At 44.6% G+C, this 17,002-nt stretch overlaps 1 protein-coding gene across 2 annotated transcripts in view; it reads right to left on the reverse strand.

Annotated features, from left to right (window-relative positions):
- Nucleotides 1-17,002, reverse strand: part of MYH11 (myosin heavy chain 11) — a 108,185-nt gene that overhangs the window by 84,317 nt on the left and 6,866 nt on the right. For both annotated transcript variants that reach the window (XM_044979169.1, XM_044979170.1), the window contains exons 2-3: nucleotides 13,245-13,606; nucleotides 6,319-6,475 (exon numbers count right to left, since the gene is read on the reverse strand). In XM_044979169.1, the coding sequence (XP_044835104.1) occupies nucleotides 6,319-6,475; nucleotides 13,245-13,589 (502 nt within the window). In that variant the 5' untranslated portion in view covers nucleotides 13,590-13,606. The remainder of the gene's footprint in view (nucleotides 1-6,318; nucleotides 6,476-13,244; nucleotides 13,607-17,002) is intronic.

Consider the following 17,002-nt stretch of genomic DNA (forward strand, 5'->3'; position numbering starts at 1 on the left):
CACCCCAATCCCCAATTTTGTGAGCATTCATGGCCTGCCATACAATTTCCATACCCAAATGTGGCCCTCTGGCCAAAAAGTTTGCCCACCCCTGCCTTATCAGAATCCCAACTCTTTGCACACTGATACCGTTTCTCATTCACAGATCTCTAACTCCTCTTTGATCATTAATGGATGGAGCCGCAACATGCCCTGTGAGGTATTAAGTATTATTATGCCCATTAAATTTATGAGGAAACGGGGGCGCTCAAAGATGAAGTGATTGGGCTCTCATCACGCTGCCCGTGACAGATTGTGTTAGACTGATTAGTTGAGACTCCCAATCCCCTGCTCTCAGAGGTAGAGCTAATAGATATGATTTTCAGCATCACCTCTGGGATTTAGGTTCTCAACTTCCAGTGAAGTTAATGGGAATTGTGTGTCCATCTCCTAGTCAACATCTCTTTACACTTCTCCCTTGTTTGAATACACATTTGTGTGGGTGTTGGGCAGGTACCCAAATATTTTCCTTGGCTATGTTTTTGAGCATCAGAACAACTCAAAAACTTATCTCAGACCTCATATTTGATGCCTAAATATGAACCAAACAAAGGCGGCGTGCCACTTAGATAGCTTAGCGAGGCCCAAATGCACAGTAGAAGAAGAGTTCTCCGCTTAGGTATTTGGAGATGCTTTTTACTCCGGCAACATTAAAAACTCTTGGGGGCAGATCCTCAGCCAGTGATGTCGGCGTCATTCTGTTGTCTTCCATGGAGCACTGGCAATTTACACCAGCTGAGGATCTGCCGCCTTATGAAAGCAAAGTCCATCAGCCAAGGATAAATGAGTGGCTTGCCCTGGGCCATGCTGTCCTGAGGAGGAAATATTAAAGCAGAGTTCTTCACACTTTATAAACATAAAGAGGTGCTTGGTTTTTAAAGGACACTAGATGCCTGTTGACTAAGCACGATACTAAACCTCACAAGGAAAACATGCAGGGAGTCAGTGCTGCAATGCATGCTTTGCGAACATGATTTTCTGTTTACACTCCAGCTGTTTACACTCCAGCTGTATTTGTTCAAACCTCATATTTGCCTGTGCCTGTCCATGTGTGCATACACTTTATATATACATCTCTTGCTCACCCGCAACTCTCACTGAAATGCTCTTTCACCACTCCAACCAGGGGTAAAGTCTGGCAGAATAAATGAGATATTTTGAGGTTGGATTCGGATAGGTGTGCAAAGCACAAACTGACAAAAGCACAGTTTTTGAAGCATCAAAAGCAGCTGGGGCTCTCTCTGAAATGGAGAGAATCCAAATAAATAAACAAGTAAATAAATAAAATAAGAGTGTGGGTGTCCTGGACTTGTGACAAGATCTCATGGGGCTGCTCCTCCCATTGAACTGCTGCTGTGTAGGGTTGGAGTGTTACAGACAGAGAAAGTACATCCAGTTAAAGACTCCTCTGAGGCTCTTCCCATGAACTCTCCCTCCCACCCCTCTTCTTCCTCTGCGCTGTCAAGACGGGTCACTTTCAAAGAAGTACATTAATCACATTGCCACAACAGCAGAGATCCCCTCAGAACTGGTGCCAGCGATAGGAGTCCAAAAAAGGGAAGGGTCAGCAAACAAGGAATTTTATTTGCCATTTTAAAAAAACCCACCACAACTCATAAAACGCCACCTTCAAACACAACAAGAAACACAGAAACAAACCGAAGCCCTCCAAGGTAAAATCTGTAAGCTGAGCACGTTGCAATCTCTCAATGGCAAGTGAATCTCAGGAAGACTGAGGAGGGTGGGGAGGTAGCCGGGAAAAGCAAGAGTGAAGATGCTCTGGGGCTATCTCACCAGCTCAGGAAAGAACTGATGCAGGCCCAAGTTGGTTTCAGGTCCTTGCCTCAGGGCACAGGTTTTTGGTTAAAACTGATAAGTAACACCAAAACCAAAGTAATTCCCCTGCCCTATAGGGGCTGTAATCTCCAGGGGCTTTTCCCTTGCCCTTCTCCTCCCCGGGAAAGAGAAAACCACTTCCTTAAACCCCTGTTGGATCATATGTTAGCCAGATCGTTGCTATTTTACCTTGTAACAAGCTTCCTATGGAGCCAAGGCACCATTCTAGTCAGGAGCTAATTTGTGGCCGGTGATGGTGAAGTTGTGAGAGAGGCACGATGCCTGGCCTTCATCCTTCTCACATGCCTCTCCTCTTTCGCCTCCGTGCATAACCTGACTGAGTTTCTAGCTCTAGCTACTAGACAGCACTGCATCCCTAATGTCAAGGGGTAGTTCTGAAACAGTACGGACTGGATATGGCATCAATTTATACTGAGTGGGTTACTCTACCATGGCTATGCTATTCTGGAAAGAGACTTCCCTGTTCTCATTAAGTTAGATTCCAGCATCTGACTCTTGAATGGTTATGCAGTAAATTTGAGTGTAAGAGGATTTTATATGCATGTGTTTATAAGAGTAACTGTTGCTATAATTAGGGGAGGGAGGCACGTCATCCGTTGATATCTTCTCTGTGCACTACAGCAAAGTGTCAAAACCCCCTGCGCCGCATGTCAGACTGTGACCCTATCTTCCATTCCCACTCAATTGGAAAAGCCAAAGTGGTTTCTAGATAAGAAAAGCAAATTGTGCATTCATCACATCAGCCACAAAGCTAACAAAGGCTGATACAACATGGCACCTACTTGATTGTCCAGGATTTAAATAGGATTATATATTTCTACACACTCTGGCCAATGTCCGAAAGTGTAGATGTCTAAAGTTAGGCACCTGAATCCATATTTAGGACCTAAATAAGTGGCTTGATCTTCAGGAGAACAGAGCACTCACAGTTCCCACTGAAGTCAGAGGGAGCTGTGAGTGTTCACGTCTTCTGGGGGAAAGGGGGGGAATAATAATAATAATAAAAAAACAGGCTACTTACTTTGGTCCTAAATATGGATTCTGGGGCCTCACTTTAGGCCCCCAGTATCTGAAACTGTTGACCTATAGGCAACAGATTAATTTCCACATTAATATCCAGCTACATTAAAATACCTTGCTAGGTATTTAAAGTCAGCTGAAGTCTGTTTATCTACGGTCAGTTAATATAGGCTGCAAGCAGAATCTAACATACTAATTGTAACCCACACACCTCCTGGGTGTGGTGTTCTGTCCCATCTGGTGGCACTGAGACCAGTTAGCGAGAGAGAGATTAATGAGTCTGCTCTACAGCTTTAGCTAACACCCAGTTGGCTTTTAGCTCATGCAGTTGAGGCTCATGCAGTGAGGTCCCAAGTTCAATCCTGACGACCAGGGTCTGTCGGTGTTACATAATCACACAAGAAAGCCAGTCTTATACAAGAGGAGCACTGCTTTTCATGGAAAAGCAGGAAATTAGCTTCCTTCATTATGTCTTGGGTAAGTATTGTGAATGAAGCAATAGCCACCATTTATGATATTCCAGATTATTGGTTAAGGATGGGTAACTTTAATTTTTGATTCCTTATAATTAGCAACTAAGATCGCCAAGTATATTTCTCAGACAGTTACAGAGGAGGCACAAATACAGATCAGAACAATTCTTCTTGTAGTATTGACTACACAGGAAAATGACACAAATAATACAGGGTACAAAATGCTTTGCTGAGCCAATTCCTCTGAATAGCAATCATATTTTTGTGTACACAGGCGTAAGCTTATTATACGAACAATATATTACAAAGAAATCAATACTTAACAGTAGCTCAGCTATTGGGCTGCAATACTGCTTAGTAAACATTCCTGGTTTGTTTTCCCAAGTCAAGCAAGCTCAGGGCCCAATCTGGGAGTTCTTGCTCAGGCAAAATTTGTCAACAAGGACTGCTTGACTGGGCCCTTGAACAGCATTTTTCAATATCTTTCAATATCTAAATCTCCCATCCAGGCTCGGTGCAAGGAAGTTTTGCACCCTAGGCAAAACTTCCACCTTGCGCCCCCCCCAGCCCGCAGCTCCCCGCCTCCCCCCTGCCCTGAGGCATCCCCCCCGCCCCCCCGCAGCAGCTTCCCCTACCCCCGGAGCCGTGCAGCACCTCCCCACCCTAGCTCACCTCTGCTCCGCGTCCTCCCCGAGCACACCGCCCCCGCTCTAATTCTCCTCCCCTCCCAGACTTGTGGCGCCAAACAGCTGATTGGCGCTGCAAGCCTGGGAGGCAGGAGAAGTGGAGCAGTGACCGTGCTTGGGGAGGAACCACTGTAAAAAAAAAAAATAAAATAAAATAAAATTGGGGGCACTGCTTTTTGGCGCCCTCAAATCTTGGTGCCCTAGGCAACCGCCTAGTTCACCTTAATGGTAGCACTGGCCCTGCTCCCATCTCAAACAATCAGGGAACAAAGAGTGCAGTTCATCTGAACTCCAGTTTCCTGGACCACATTTGTGGCCGGTTCTAAGACAGTGGACCAATATGTCAACTTACCCTGTACCAGTGCAGTGTTATAAACTGATTGTTTTCTATTCCCCACCACCACCCAAAATCTGTTGTTCGTAGACTAAGTTTTTAAATAAGGCTTTACAGATTTATATCTGAAAGCAACAAGATGAAATTCAGTAGCAACAAAATGCAAAGGACTACACTTACGAAGGAAGAATCAACTGCCCAGAGACAAAATGGAAAATAACTGGCTAGGAGGTAGTACTGCTGAAAAGGATCTGGGTGTTATAGTTGATCACAAACTGCATCTGAGTCAATGTGATGAAGCTGCAAAAAATAGTCTAACATCACTCTGGGGTGTATTAACAGGCGTGTTATATGTCAGATATGGGAGTTCATTGTTCCACTCTACTCTGTAGCGGTGCGGCCTGAGCTGGAATATTGTGTCCATTTTTGGCATCACACTTTAAGAAAGATGTGGACAAACAGGACTAGAAACTTAAAAGAAAAGAAGAATGAGGGGAGGATCTGATAAGTCTTCAATATGTTAAGGCAGCAGTCCCTTAACTTTTAAGGGTTGCACCCCCCCCTTACCCCTGTCCGCACCCTGCTTCCCTCCGAGAGACGGGAGCGGGTCCTTGGGTCTGGGGGGGGAGGGCCAAGGCTGGGGCTGCAGCTGGGGATGGGTGAAGCCAGGAGAGGGGCTGGGGGTGGGGGCAGGAGCGGAGTCGCAGCTGGGCTGTGGTGGGAACCGGCAGCCGGGCCCGCAGTCAGGTGTGGTTCCCCTCCCGGCCCTACCCCCAGCCTTGGCCCTGGGCCGGGAACGGACCTCAGCCAGCCGTTGAGGCTGGGGGCGGGGCCAGGAGTGGAACTGCACCAAGGCTGGAGATGGGGGCAGGTGCTGGGACAGGACCCGGGGAAGGGGCCAGGTGTGGGAGCGGGCCCAGAGCAAAGCTGGTGGTGGGGAGGGGATGGGTGGAGTTCCCTCCCTGCGGGGCTGTCCTGGGCCCTGCCGCACCCCCCTGGACATTCCTCCATGCCTTCTAGGGGCGCGCCCCACAGTTTGGGGACCTCTGTGTTAAAGGCTGTTATAAGGAAGACAGGGATCAACTGTTCTAACTGCAAGGATAGTTGAGTATGGGAATAAGCTTCCCAGGGAGGTTGTGGAATCCCCATAATTGGAGCTTTTTAAAAAGGGGTTAGACAAGCACCTGTCAGGGATGGTCTAGGTTTACTTGGTCCCACTTCAGCATGGAGGGGAAGGGGCTAGATGACCTCTTGAGGCCCCATCCAATCCTTTATTTCTATGATAAAACGACGACAGCACGAGTGGGAGGAGGTACGTTACCTCGAAAGTCTCTTCCACATTACTTTTTGCGTCTGATCCTGTTCCCACTGCAGCTCATTCTCTTTATTGTTAGAAGGCTGATTGCATCCTTGATGCCAAAGATAGGGCCCCAGGTCCAAAAGGTGAGAATGCAACCAAATGATAGTCACCAAGACGTTCCTGGATTTCACTTGGCTTCACTCTACTGCAGCGCGCGCACGGCAACGCTAACCAGGCGTCAGCAAAACTTAGCAGCTAGCCTTGGAATAGTCTCCATTGGTACAAAGGGAGGTTTTTCCATGCCCGTATTTGCCAAAACTATTTGCTTGACTTTAAACCCTGCCCACATGCCTCCACTCAGAGTGGTGAATGGATTGTTTTTCCTTTTTGAGTCACATAATGCTCATGGACCGCAATTCCTGCCAAAGAATTCCTCGGGGAGTTTTAGAAAGCCCATGTTACTTTTCTGTAATTGAAGAGAGCTATAAATCTTCTGACTGTGCTCCTTTCCTAGCTGGAATAAACGTTTATAACAATCATTTTCTGTTGCTGCTCAGGGATTTCTAAGTTTTATAAACATTGCTAAGCCAGGATATTTTCCAGCCTTACCTTGCAACATACTCCTGTATGCCGTATCCGCAATAGCATAGATATGGGGTGGCATCTCATGCCTCTTCTTTCCTTTGTACATATCAATAATCTTATCTGAATAGATGGGCAGGTATTTGTATGGGTTTACCACAACACAGAAAAGGCCTGAATAAGTCTGCAAGGAAAACCGAACAGAGAAGAATGGTGTAACTCAGAATGTTTCAAGAGCTTGAGAAACATGAAGATCAAACACAATATTTTAATAAGTGAATCGCTTTCCTATACAGCCTTTTATACAACACAACTATGATCTATCCAGGGAGAAATCAGAATGTATACATGGGTGAAGTAAGAATTTTCCATCTAATCATCTCTAACAATAAGAGATAGCTACAAGAATCTTCAAATGTCAAGTTCTATAGAAACATCATACTTCGCACACTGCGTGCCATAGTTCTTGACTGCAGTTACTTTGCTGGGGTTGCACAGGGTGAATGGACAGAACTGGCACCACCATTCTTAGTGCGTGTATGTACATGGAAATGCCTATGGATCTGCATATGAGCAATTTTAAGGAGCTGAAAAATGTTACAACCTCTGTTTAACCAGATAGCAATTTGCTAAATTAAAATCCCAGGACAATTGGGAAAAAACTTGAAACTGAAATTGATTTTTTTTAAAGTAGGGTGGTATGTATATAATGTAGAGCTGGATGAATATTGCAAAGATTGTTTGCAAAAAATCATTCTAGTTCCAAATTGCTGCTTGTTTAGACCACATGTATGTCTTTATTACCTGGCTTTGGGGGTTTTGTTAACACAAGAGTTTAGGGAGTGATTGTTCTTTACATGTGAATAAGGATATTCACACAAACAAGAACACTGACTATTTGTTGTTCATCATTTGCTTTTCATTATTCTCTTTTATTTTAAAAGGTTTCAGCTATCCAATCAGTAGCAGAGACAATAGCATATGATGTAAGTGACTAATCATGTACCACAAATAATGAATAGCAGGTAGTCAAAGTGAACAGTGTGCAAGCACTTCACAGACTGAAATTTGTTTGCATGACTCTGGCTAGCTAGCAGATCTTGAACAATTCACAAATGAACTATAAACTTGTCCATTTATTCATAATCAAAACTTCATGTTAGATTTTAAAAAAGAAAATTATAAGGAAAACAGTGTGTTGTAAAATATAAACTACAATAGTTTAAGAATTTAACATCTTCCAATTACTTTAATTTATATTTATATAGCTGAATTATTATTGGACAGTTTTTTAATATACCATTTGAGTGATTTCTCAGGAGGCTGCTGCTATTTGATCTTTCCCTTCCTGGATCTAAGGAATATGTCTGAGTATGGGTCTAGCTGTACAGTAGCCACCACAAGAACCTCCAAAATGTGACCACGCAAAGGCATCTCTGCAGGCTTGTGTCCTTGAGCAGAGACTTAAAATATGGGCACAAGGATTTCCCTTTCTTGACTTTATTAGGAAACAGCACAAGTTTTAAACACAGACTGAACACCGTATATGGTATTAAGCAAACACAGAAATAGCATCCATCAGTTTGCAGCGCTGATCAACAGGTTGGTTACTTGCACTATGCAGGAGAACTCCTGTGGTCCATTCTGGTTAGGTCAAAGGACCCCAATGCTTACACTTCTACCACCTTTGGAAACTCTGCTGCTGCATCTGCATGTTCTTATGTGAGAAATCAAGGAAAGTATGGTCAAGCTCTTCACTTCCTTCAAGGTCCCTACGCTAGAACTGGTGATGGTAGGTCACTAGTTCCTAACCCTGGATTCTCTTTGGCATTGGAGCCTTGAAGGGAAATCCCAACTCCAAACATTCTGAAATGATCCCATATACTGGAGAGAGAGAAGAGCTCAGAACTAAATGGACAGTGGGGTTTTCTTCAGACTGGGCAAATATTCAGTTTAAAAAAACTCTGTCTCAGACTCCTATAACCAATGTTGAAGGACTACATATGTCTAAAACAATTAGAAGTTTTAAATAATAATAGTTTAAAGTTACATAGTGATTGAAAGACTGATTCCCTTAAGGCTTTTAAAAGCAAGGACAGCTGGGCAGCTTTATCTTGCATAGCTAACATCACTTCCTCCCCCACGAAAAAGCATGTAGACTTCCCATTTAAGAACAGTTCTAACTTAGGCTTCAATTCAGCTAGGTACTTAAAAATCACCTGACTTTGAGCATGTGACTCGTCCTACTGGAGTCAGTAGGATAACTCTTGTACTTTGAGTTAGGCATGTGCCTAAGTACCTTGCTGAATCAGGGACTTATAGAGTAAGAAGTTATAGCGAAGTGTTTATTTAGGCAGGGAGACAATATGAGCTACTGATCCAAGCACAGGAGTCCAGACTTTTAATCTGAGCTATGACATAGGCTCTGTCTGATTTTGGGCAAATTACTTGAGATCTTCCTTTCCCAACTTGTGAAAGCTTAGATACAATCCCAGGTACCTACCTAGTAAGGGTATTGAGAAGGAGAATTAGTGCATATGAAGCATTCTGTAGCCAAGATTTAATGATCTTCTATCACTTAGTGTTAAAAGATATTTCTGCATCGGTTAAATCAAGCTACCAGCCCCCATCGATACAGTCTGCCCAGACAGGGGGATTCAGAAGCTCAAGTCACCCACATGCCAGTCCACAGAGGGTCAAGAGCCGGAAGACACAGCCCAGAAAATAGGTTGGGCCATCTAGGGATGGGTGCAGGGCCAGGGCACCCTGGATATGTGTTGATTCAGTGCATCTTCTGGGCAGCTTCCACTGGTGGGACTCCTACCAACCACAGGCTGTAAGTTAAAACTCCTCCTCTTAGAAAGTGCAGATGTTACTCCTGCCCCTGCCCCCCCCAGGAGGTGAATGCCCCTCTGCCACAACTGTCCTTGCAGACTCCGGGGAGAGAACTGAGCCTTTAAAATCTTATGTAAAAGCACTAAGGATGTAAACTGTGTGTGTTCAATTAGTGTTAGAAATATTCCTTCTGCTTTCTCCGTTAAAAGCACATCATTTTCCTTTGAGTTCCAGGCAGCTGGGACATTATGGTTTCTCTCTAATCGTCTGATGGAGATGCACTTACTGGAATTGGGCAACCTACTTACATCTCTCCTACTTCAAGCCTCAGAAAGACAAATACTAATCTGATACAGCCAGGCCCTGGAAACTGAATCTGCTCACCTTGCAATGCCCTAACCTCACAGCCAATGCTGAAAGAGACAGCCAGTAGGACTTTAAGGACTCTATTTGTCTTTCCAATTTGAACAATGGGCCTGACCTTCACTATACTGCTCTGACTATGTGAGCAAATCTCCCACTGACATCAATCCCCCAGCCATGGAGTGAGAGCCAAACAGTAGAGTGTACATCCAGAGCCGGGTCCACAACAGGTTAAATCGACATAACTTCGCTGAATCCAAAGAAGCTATGCTGATTTACACCACCTGAGACTCTGGCCTCCAGTATGTAGATCAGAGAGTGGAATTCTACCCTAAAATTTTACCTGTAGTCAAAGAGTTGTGTTAATGTGTCTTTTGTTATATGGTACTAGGATAAAAAATATTTAAGGAAAGACACCATGAGATAATCTGGTTCTAGTCCAAACATATTTTTCCTATAGTTTAATACTTACTGTCTGAATTTTAAGGCAAAAATTGGGTGTGTTTCTCCCAGGATTCATAGTGACATCATTTCGTTTTAATGGGAGATTATCAATCTCATCTAATCTATCTACACAAATGGCCTGCTCCTGCTCCCAATAGAGTCAATGGAAGTTTTGTCACTTGTTGCTCGAAATATATATGAAATAGTTTACCGATTTTCATGTTTATCATCATCCTTTGATCTAGGATTGTGTCGGACTTGGTTGTTTAGAAGGCAGGTTCTATTTTTTTCTGAGCAACATGAAATATGATAGCAAGAGGAAGGACAATTTTTATCCTTATTTCTTCCTGAATTTTCCATGATGCTCTAAAACAGGCTTGGAGTTTTTCCAGAAAATAGCCATCTTAGGGCTGGTCTACACTAAGGGGAAAAATCGATATAAGATACGCAACTTCAGCTACGTGAATAACGTAGCTGAAGTCGAAGTATCTTATATCGATAACTTACCCCGCCGATACGGCGGGTAGTGTAGACGTAGCTTTAGGAGTGACTGCTACAGTAAAAGAAGTAAAGGTTCTATCTTTTTCCAGTGCCTCAGCCTGCCCCATGGAAAACAGAAGCAAATGAGCTATTATCATTCAAGAAAACTAAACACTGGTTTTGAATGTGCTTAGAGTTTGTTTGGGAAGTGCTCAAATCATATTTTCTTAAATAAGATAATGCCAGCAGGGAATAATAGCAAAGTGAACAGCATTGTTGGCTTAAGTGCTAGTTCTACATGGACAGATTGTTTTCCCTCTGATAATATCCCCATTTCATATACTTTTAGTAAGCACTACAAAAAGGACATATCTTAATCTTTTCCTCAAAGCTTATTTGCAGGGAGTTTGATGATGCTTGTCCAATTTTATTGTTGAATGTATATTAAAAAGGCAATATAATGTAAATGGACAGGGCGGGTAATTTGAACTTTCTATTCCAGTTATCCTAGTCTCTAGCAAAATGAGGAGTCTACATTTCATGAGAGATGTCCTTCAGGGAAAAATATTTTTTTTAAACAATTTAGGTCAAATTCTTCTCTCCGTTATGTCCATGTGTTCCAAAGAAGTCAATGTATGACTACAAGTGAAGTGAGAATTGTTCCAATTAGTTAAGGAATGAATGAGAATGAAGCCAGGAGCTCTGTTTAAATGCCTCCCGATTTTTCTGAACTATAAGCGAGTTCACTAGTGTTAAGCGCTTGAGTAGGGATGGGCAGTTTTGTATATCACAGAACAGTAGACAGGGGGCTGGGAGGTGGCAGAGTGGAGCGGGCTGGGGCCGCGTTGCTCTGCTTCCTGCCGCAGGTGAGTGCGGTGGGCGTCCTTTCCCTGACCTCCCCGCACTCACTGGTGTCAGGAAGCGGAACAGCCCAGCCCCAGCCAGCTGCACTCCGCCAGCTCCCAGCCGTGGCGCTCCACTTCCTGCCAGGCAGGCGAGTGCAGGACCTTTCCCCAGCTGCCCTGCAGTGACACGGCTGGGGCCGGGGCAAGGAAAGCGGAGTGGGCTGGGGCTGTGTCGCTCACTTCCCGCCGCAGGTGAGTGCGGGGAAGTTGGGGAAAGGACGCCCCCCATACTCACCTGCGGCGGGAAGCAGAGCGCTGCGGCTGGGGGCTGGCGGAGTAGAGCGGGCTGGAGCCGGGCTGCTCTGCTTCTGCCGCTGCTGGTGAGTGAGGGGGGGATCCCTTCCCCCAAGCCTCCTCCCCCGAGTGACACAGCTGGGGCCGGGGCAAGGGAAGCAGAGTGGGCTGCTCCCGGCCCCCCCGCTATTCCCCCAGGCCACTCTGGAACTGCGGGGCCGCCAAAAGTGCCCTCCCACAGCTCCTGCCCCCCAGACCCTGGGGGGGGAAGCCCCTGACTGCCCCCGAGACCCTCTGCCCCTTATCAAACCCGGCCTGGCTTGGCACCCTTAATACACTGCCCAGAGCAGCATGTCAGAGCTTTACCGCCTTGTATGCGAACCCGCCTCATATCGGGTCGCGTTATATCAGGGTAGAGGTGTAATTCTCTGCTCTACTCTGCACTGATTAGGCCTCATCTGGAGTATGGTGTCCAGTTCTGGGCACCACATTTCAGGAAGGATGTGGACAAAGTGGAGAGAGTCCAGAGAAGAGCGACAAAAATGATTAAAGGTCTAGAAAGCATGACCTATGAGGGGAGACTGAAAAAAATGAGTTTGTTTAGTCTGGAAAAGAGAAGACTGAGGGGGGACATGGTAAAAGATTTCAAGTATGTAAAACAATATTACAAGGAGGAGGGAAAAATTGTTTTTCTTAACCTCTGAGGACAGGACAAGAAGCAATGGGCTTAAATTGCAGCAAGGGAGGTTTAGGTTGGACATTAGGAAAAATTTCCTAACTCTCTGGGTGGTTAAGCGCTGGAATAAATTGCCTAGGGAGTTTGTGGAATTTCCATCATTGGAGATTTTTAAGAGCAGGTTAGACAAACACCTGTCAGGAATGGTCTAGATCAGGGGTAGGCAAGCTATGGCACCCGTGCCAAAGGCGGCACACAAGCTGATTTTCAGTGGCACTCACACTGCCCAGGTCCTGGCCACTGATCTGTGGGGGGCTCTGCATTTTAATTTAATTTTAAATGAACTTCTTAAACATTTTAAAAACCGTATTTACTTTACATACAACAATAGTTTAGTTATATATTATAGACTTATAGAAAGAGACCTTCTAAAAACGTTAAAATGTATTAATGGCACACGAAACCTTAAATTAGAGTGAATAAATGAAGACTTGGCACACACTTGTGAAAGGTTGCTGACCCCTGGTCTAGATAATACTTAGAATCATAGAATCACAGGACTGGAAGGGACTTCGAGAGGTCATCTAGTCCAGTCTCCTGCACACATGGTGGGACTAACTATTATAAGTCCTGCCTAGATGACCTCTCAAGGTCCCTATTAGTCCCATGACCCTATGATTATCTAAGGAAAACCTCCAAAGTCACCACTGTTCTTTCAGAATTAGCAAGCCTTTGGCCTTCCCCTGAGCCAGTGTGCAAAAGAGCTACAGAGGCTGTATCCTTAGTTACAATAGAAGAAGTCAAACAGGGGGAAATATAGAATATACAAAAAAGTCAAATAGGAACATGGACCAAATGCATTATACACTGGGAAGCATCAGGAGGAAAGGCATAATCCACACAGGTCATTGTTCAGAAACACAGAATGTCTCTGCATTGGCTAAGGTGTGTCAGTTTCATGACAGGACTCGGTCAACTCATCAGTAGATAACAGCGATGAACCTGAGTTTACTTACGTAAATTAGACCTGAGAAGTATCTCTCCCTTAGATTGTGCAGCACTGAAGCTTCATTGAGGCAAGTCAGCTCTGCCATGTCCTCCACTTTGGAGAATTTTGGAGGGTTCATCTTCTGGATGTCATCCTTGCTGATTGTAATTTTCTTTCCATTTTCTGCCAGCTCGACAACAACCTCATCTCCTTTCTCTTCCTTGATACTTGCTGCTTCAAATCCTTGCTTTTCTGAGGGGACCCATACTAATCTTTTAGCTGTCCAGTCTGCTTGGGCAAGTGGGCTGTTAAGGAAGTTTTTGTCTACAAAGAGGAACTTCTCATCATCACTTAGCTGAGTTTTCTGTGCCATTTTGACTCAATAGTCACCTGTTGAGAAAGTAAAACCTTGTTTTAAAAGAAGGCAAATGTGAATTCTGAGTTCCAATCAAAACATGGTTAAATAGTGATCACACAGAAGTTACATAGTACTATTGTTAGTGTCATGGGCATCACCTAGTTGTTCTGAATCTGTCCATAAAAGATGCTTGGGCAGATTTTCATTAATATATATTCGGTTGCCACCATCACTCAATTGCCTTAATCTTGTCAGGGCAGAGTGGAGTTCACTAATATCTCTCTAAAACTGTTAATCAGATGGTATTTACAAAGTACTATTGACTCTTGCAGGAAATTGTTACTAATTAAAGTCTTATTGGGAAACTGTAAAATCTGACAAAAAAGAGCGTAGAAATGTTACAGAAATCTACTGCAATTTATAAATTGTCATATATACATAGGAAAGCTTGCAACAACATACATAGTTTCAGAGGGGTAGCCATGTTAGTCTGGATCTGTAAAAGCAGCAAAGAGTCCTGTGGCACCTTATAGACTAACAGACGTATTGGAGCATGAGCTTTCGTGGGTGAATACCCACTTCGTTGGATGCAACATACATAGTTGTATTCTGGATCAGTTTGACTGAAAGATACATTGTAGATAGGAACCACTCATGTCATTGTAGCGCAACAGTGTTTGACCTTTGTGTACCTTCGTGCTTCTAGCACTAAGCATTCTCACTAGAAGGTCACTGCCTCTGGAGTTCACTCCTGCCAATCATTTGGTCCAATAAAAGATAGTACCTCACCCACCTTTCTCTAATATCCTGGGACCGTCACGGCTACAACACTGCACACAATCATCTATTTTAGCATTAATCTGGCCATTTTTAGGGTATCATCCAAAGTTCATTGAAACCAGTGGGAATCATTTCATTGACTTCAATAGTCTTTGGCTCAGGCCTTTACGGAGCAGTCTAAAATTAACCTTTCAGTCAGGCAGTTCAAGAACTTCAGGTTCCTTAGCATTTAATCTATTTGCTAGGTCTGGCCACTTCTGTTCCTTAAGGCTGTATAACTTAGTGTTGTGTGTGTGTTGGGTGGGAGTAGAGAGAGGAGAATAATTGTAGGGAGATTGAGAGGCAGAGGGGCCAGGCATGCAGTATGAGGCCATGTCTACACTACAAACTTTGGTCGACACAAGTTGCATCTGCATAAAGCCACCATAGTTGTTATATCACTTGTGTGAGTCAGACCTAGCTTCCTACATTGACACTGGGCATACTCACCAGGGGTTCTTGTGTCAGTGCACAGTGAGCTGCATGATGGGAAAGTATCCCAGTATGCAACCCACCACCGTCCAGTGCACCATCTTTTGGGAAGTTTTGGTAATACAATCCAGGGATGACTGGGAGCAAAGGGACAACTTCCCAGCATGCAACTGTCTTCATCCCATGTCATCTATATCCCATACTTGTTGCACCTTTTAAAAAAAATCCCACAAACCCTTGCAGTCCACCATCTCCAACAGAAGCCGGGAACCTGCACAGCTCTGTACTATTGTCATAAGCGCTGTAAGCACAGGATGCATGATTTTCTGGTATTTACAGATCCAGGAGAAGAATCAAAGCAATGAGAAATGTGCTGATTTCTTGGAGGACAGACTGCTGTGGGACACAGTGAGAACCAGTTCAAGGTTTTTGGTTGTGTTCACAGAGCAGTTACAGATGGTGGAGTGCAGCTTCTGGGCCCGATAAATGAGCACCAAGTGTTGGAATTGCATCATAATACAGGCTTGCGATGATGAGCAGTGGCTGCAGAACTTTCAGTTGGATAAGGCCACATTCCTAGATCTGTGTGCTGAGTTTGCTCCAGTCCTCCAGTGCAGAGACCAAAATGAGAGCTGCACTGACAGTGGAGAAGTGAGTGGTGACAGTGCTTTGGCAACTTGCAATGCTGGATTGCTACCCGTCAGTGTGAAATGATTTTAGAGTTGGAAAATCCACTCGAGGGGGCCATTGTCATGCAAGTGTGCAGGGCTGTTACTTGTTTCCTGCCATGCAGATCTGTGAGTCCCAGCAATCGGGGCCGGCTTTATGAAGGGCGGAGCCCGATTTGAATACCCAGCAGTGGTCCTGGGCTTTGGCGGCACTTTGGCGGTGGGGGGGTCCGCTCCGGGTCTTCCACGGCACTGAAGGACCCCCCGCCACCAAAATGCCACCAAAATGCCACCAAAGCCCCGGAGCGGACCCACCGCCGCCGCTGAAGTGCCGCCAAAGCCCCGGAGCGGACCTCCCCCACCGCCAGGTGAGTTTAAAAAAAAATTAAGATGCCTAAGGCACGGGGCCTGATTCCGGGGAATCGGGGGAATTGGCTTAAAGCCGACCATGCCAGCAATATGTAGACCATAGTTGATTGATTTGCAGCAATGAGGTTCCTGAAATGGGGTGGAGCAATAGACAGAGTATATCCCTATTTTGGCACCAGGGTACCTTGCTACAAAGTACATCAACAGAAAGGGCTACTTTTCTATGGGTTATGCAAATATTGGTGGATCACCAGAAATAATTCATTGACATCAGTGTTGGCTGGTCAGGGAAATTCCATGATGCTTACATCTTTAAGAACACAAGACTATTCACAAGGCTACAAGCAGGGACTTTCTTTCCCAACTAGCAGATTAGTATTGGTGATGTTGAAAAAAAACAATAATTTTCCTGGGGGACCCGGTCTACCCCTTGTTCTCCTGGATTATCTAGCCATACACCAGCCCCCTCGACAGTACCAAGGAAGAATTCTACTACCAGCTCAGCAGATGCAGAATGACAGTTGAAGGCACTTTTTCTTGATTGCAGGGATGCTGGTGTTTACTTACAAGATTGGATCTCAGTGAAAAGGCATCCCAATGGGTATAGCTGCCTGCTGTCTCCTGCATAACATCTGTAAAGCCAAGGGGGAAAAGTTGCTCCTGGGATGGAGTGGCTGGCTGCTGAGTTTGAACAGCTAGACACAAGGGCTAGTAAACAACCTCAACGTAGAACTATATGGCTCAGGGAGGATTTGAAAGAGCATTTTAACCGGACTCACAGTAAGGTGTTGTGGTGTATTGTCCTCTCCCTGGCCCTGCTGTTTTGGGGCTAATTAGGAATTGTGTGGTGCTCGGTGTACATCTATGAATCTACCACTGTCAATGCCCCTATTAATTTTGCGGTGCTTGCTGTACATTTTATGATTATTATACTGTTCGTCACTTATCCTATGAGTTGTCACACTGTACAGTAACAAGTAAGTGGATGCTTTCAGAACTGCTGGACAACCTGAAGCACATGTTGTGAACTAATAAAGATGAATTATTTTCCAAGTAATAGAATTTTATTCAGTAACAAAATCAGTGCAAAGAAATAACCAGTTATATTTGCTCAGTCAAGCAGGAAAATTGGTGAAGCGT

The sequence above is a fragment of the Mauremys mutica genome, chromosome 11, assembly GCF_020497125.1.
Source record: "Mauremys mutica isolate MM-2020 ecotype Southern chromosome 11, ASM2049712v1, whole genome shotgun sequence".
Lineage (NCBI taxonomy): Eukaryota > Metazoa > Chordata > Testudines > Geoemydidae > Mauremys > Mauremys mutica.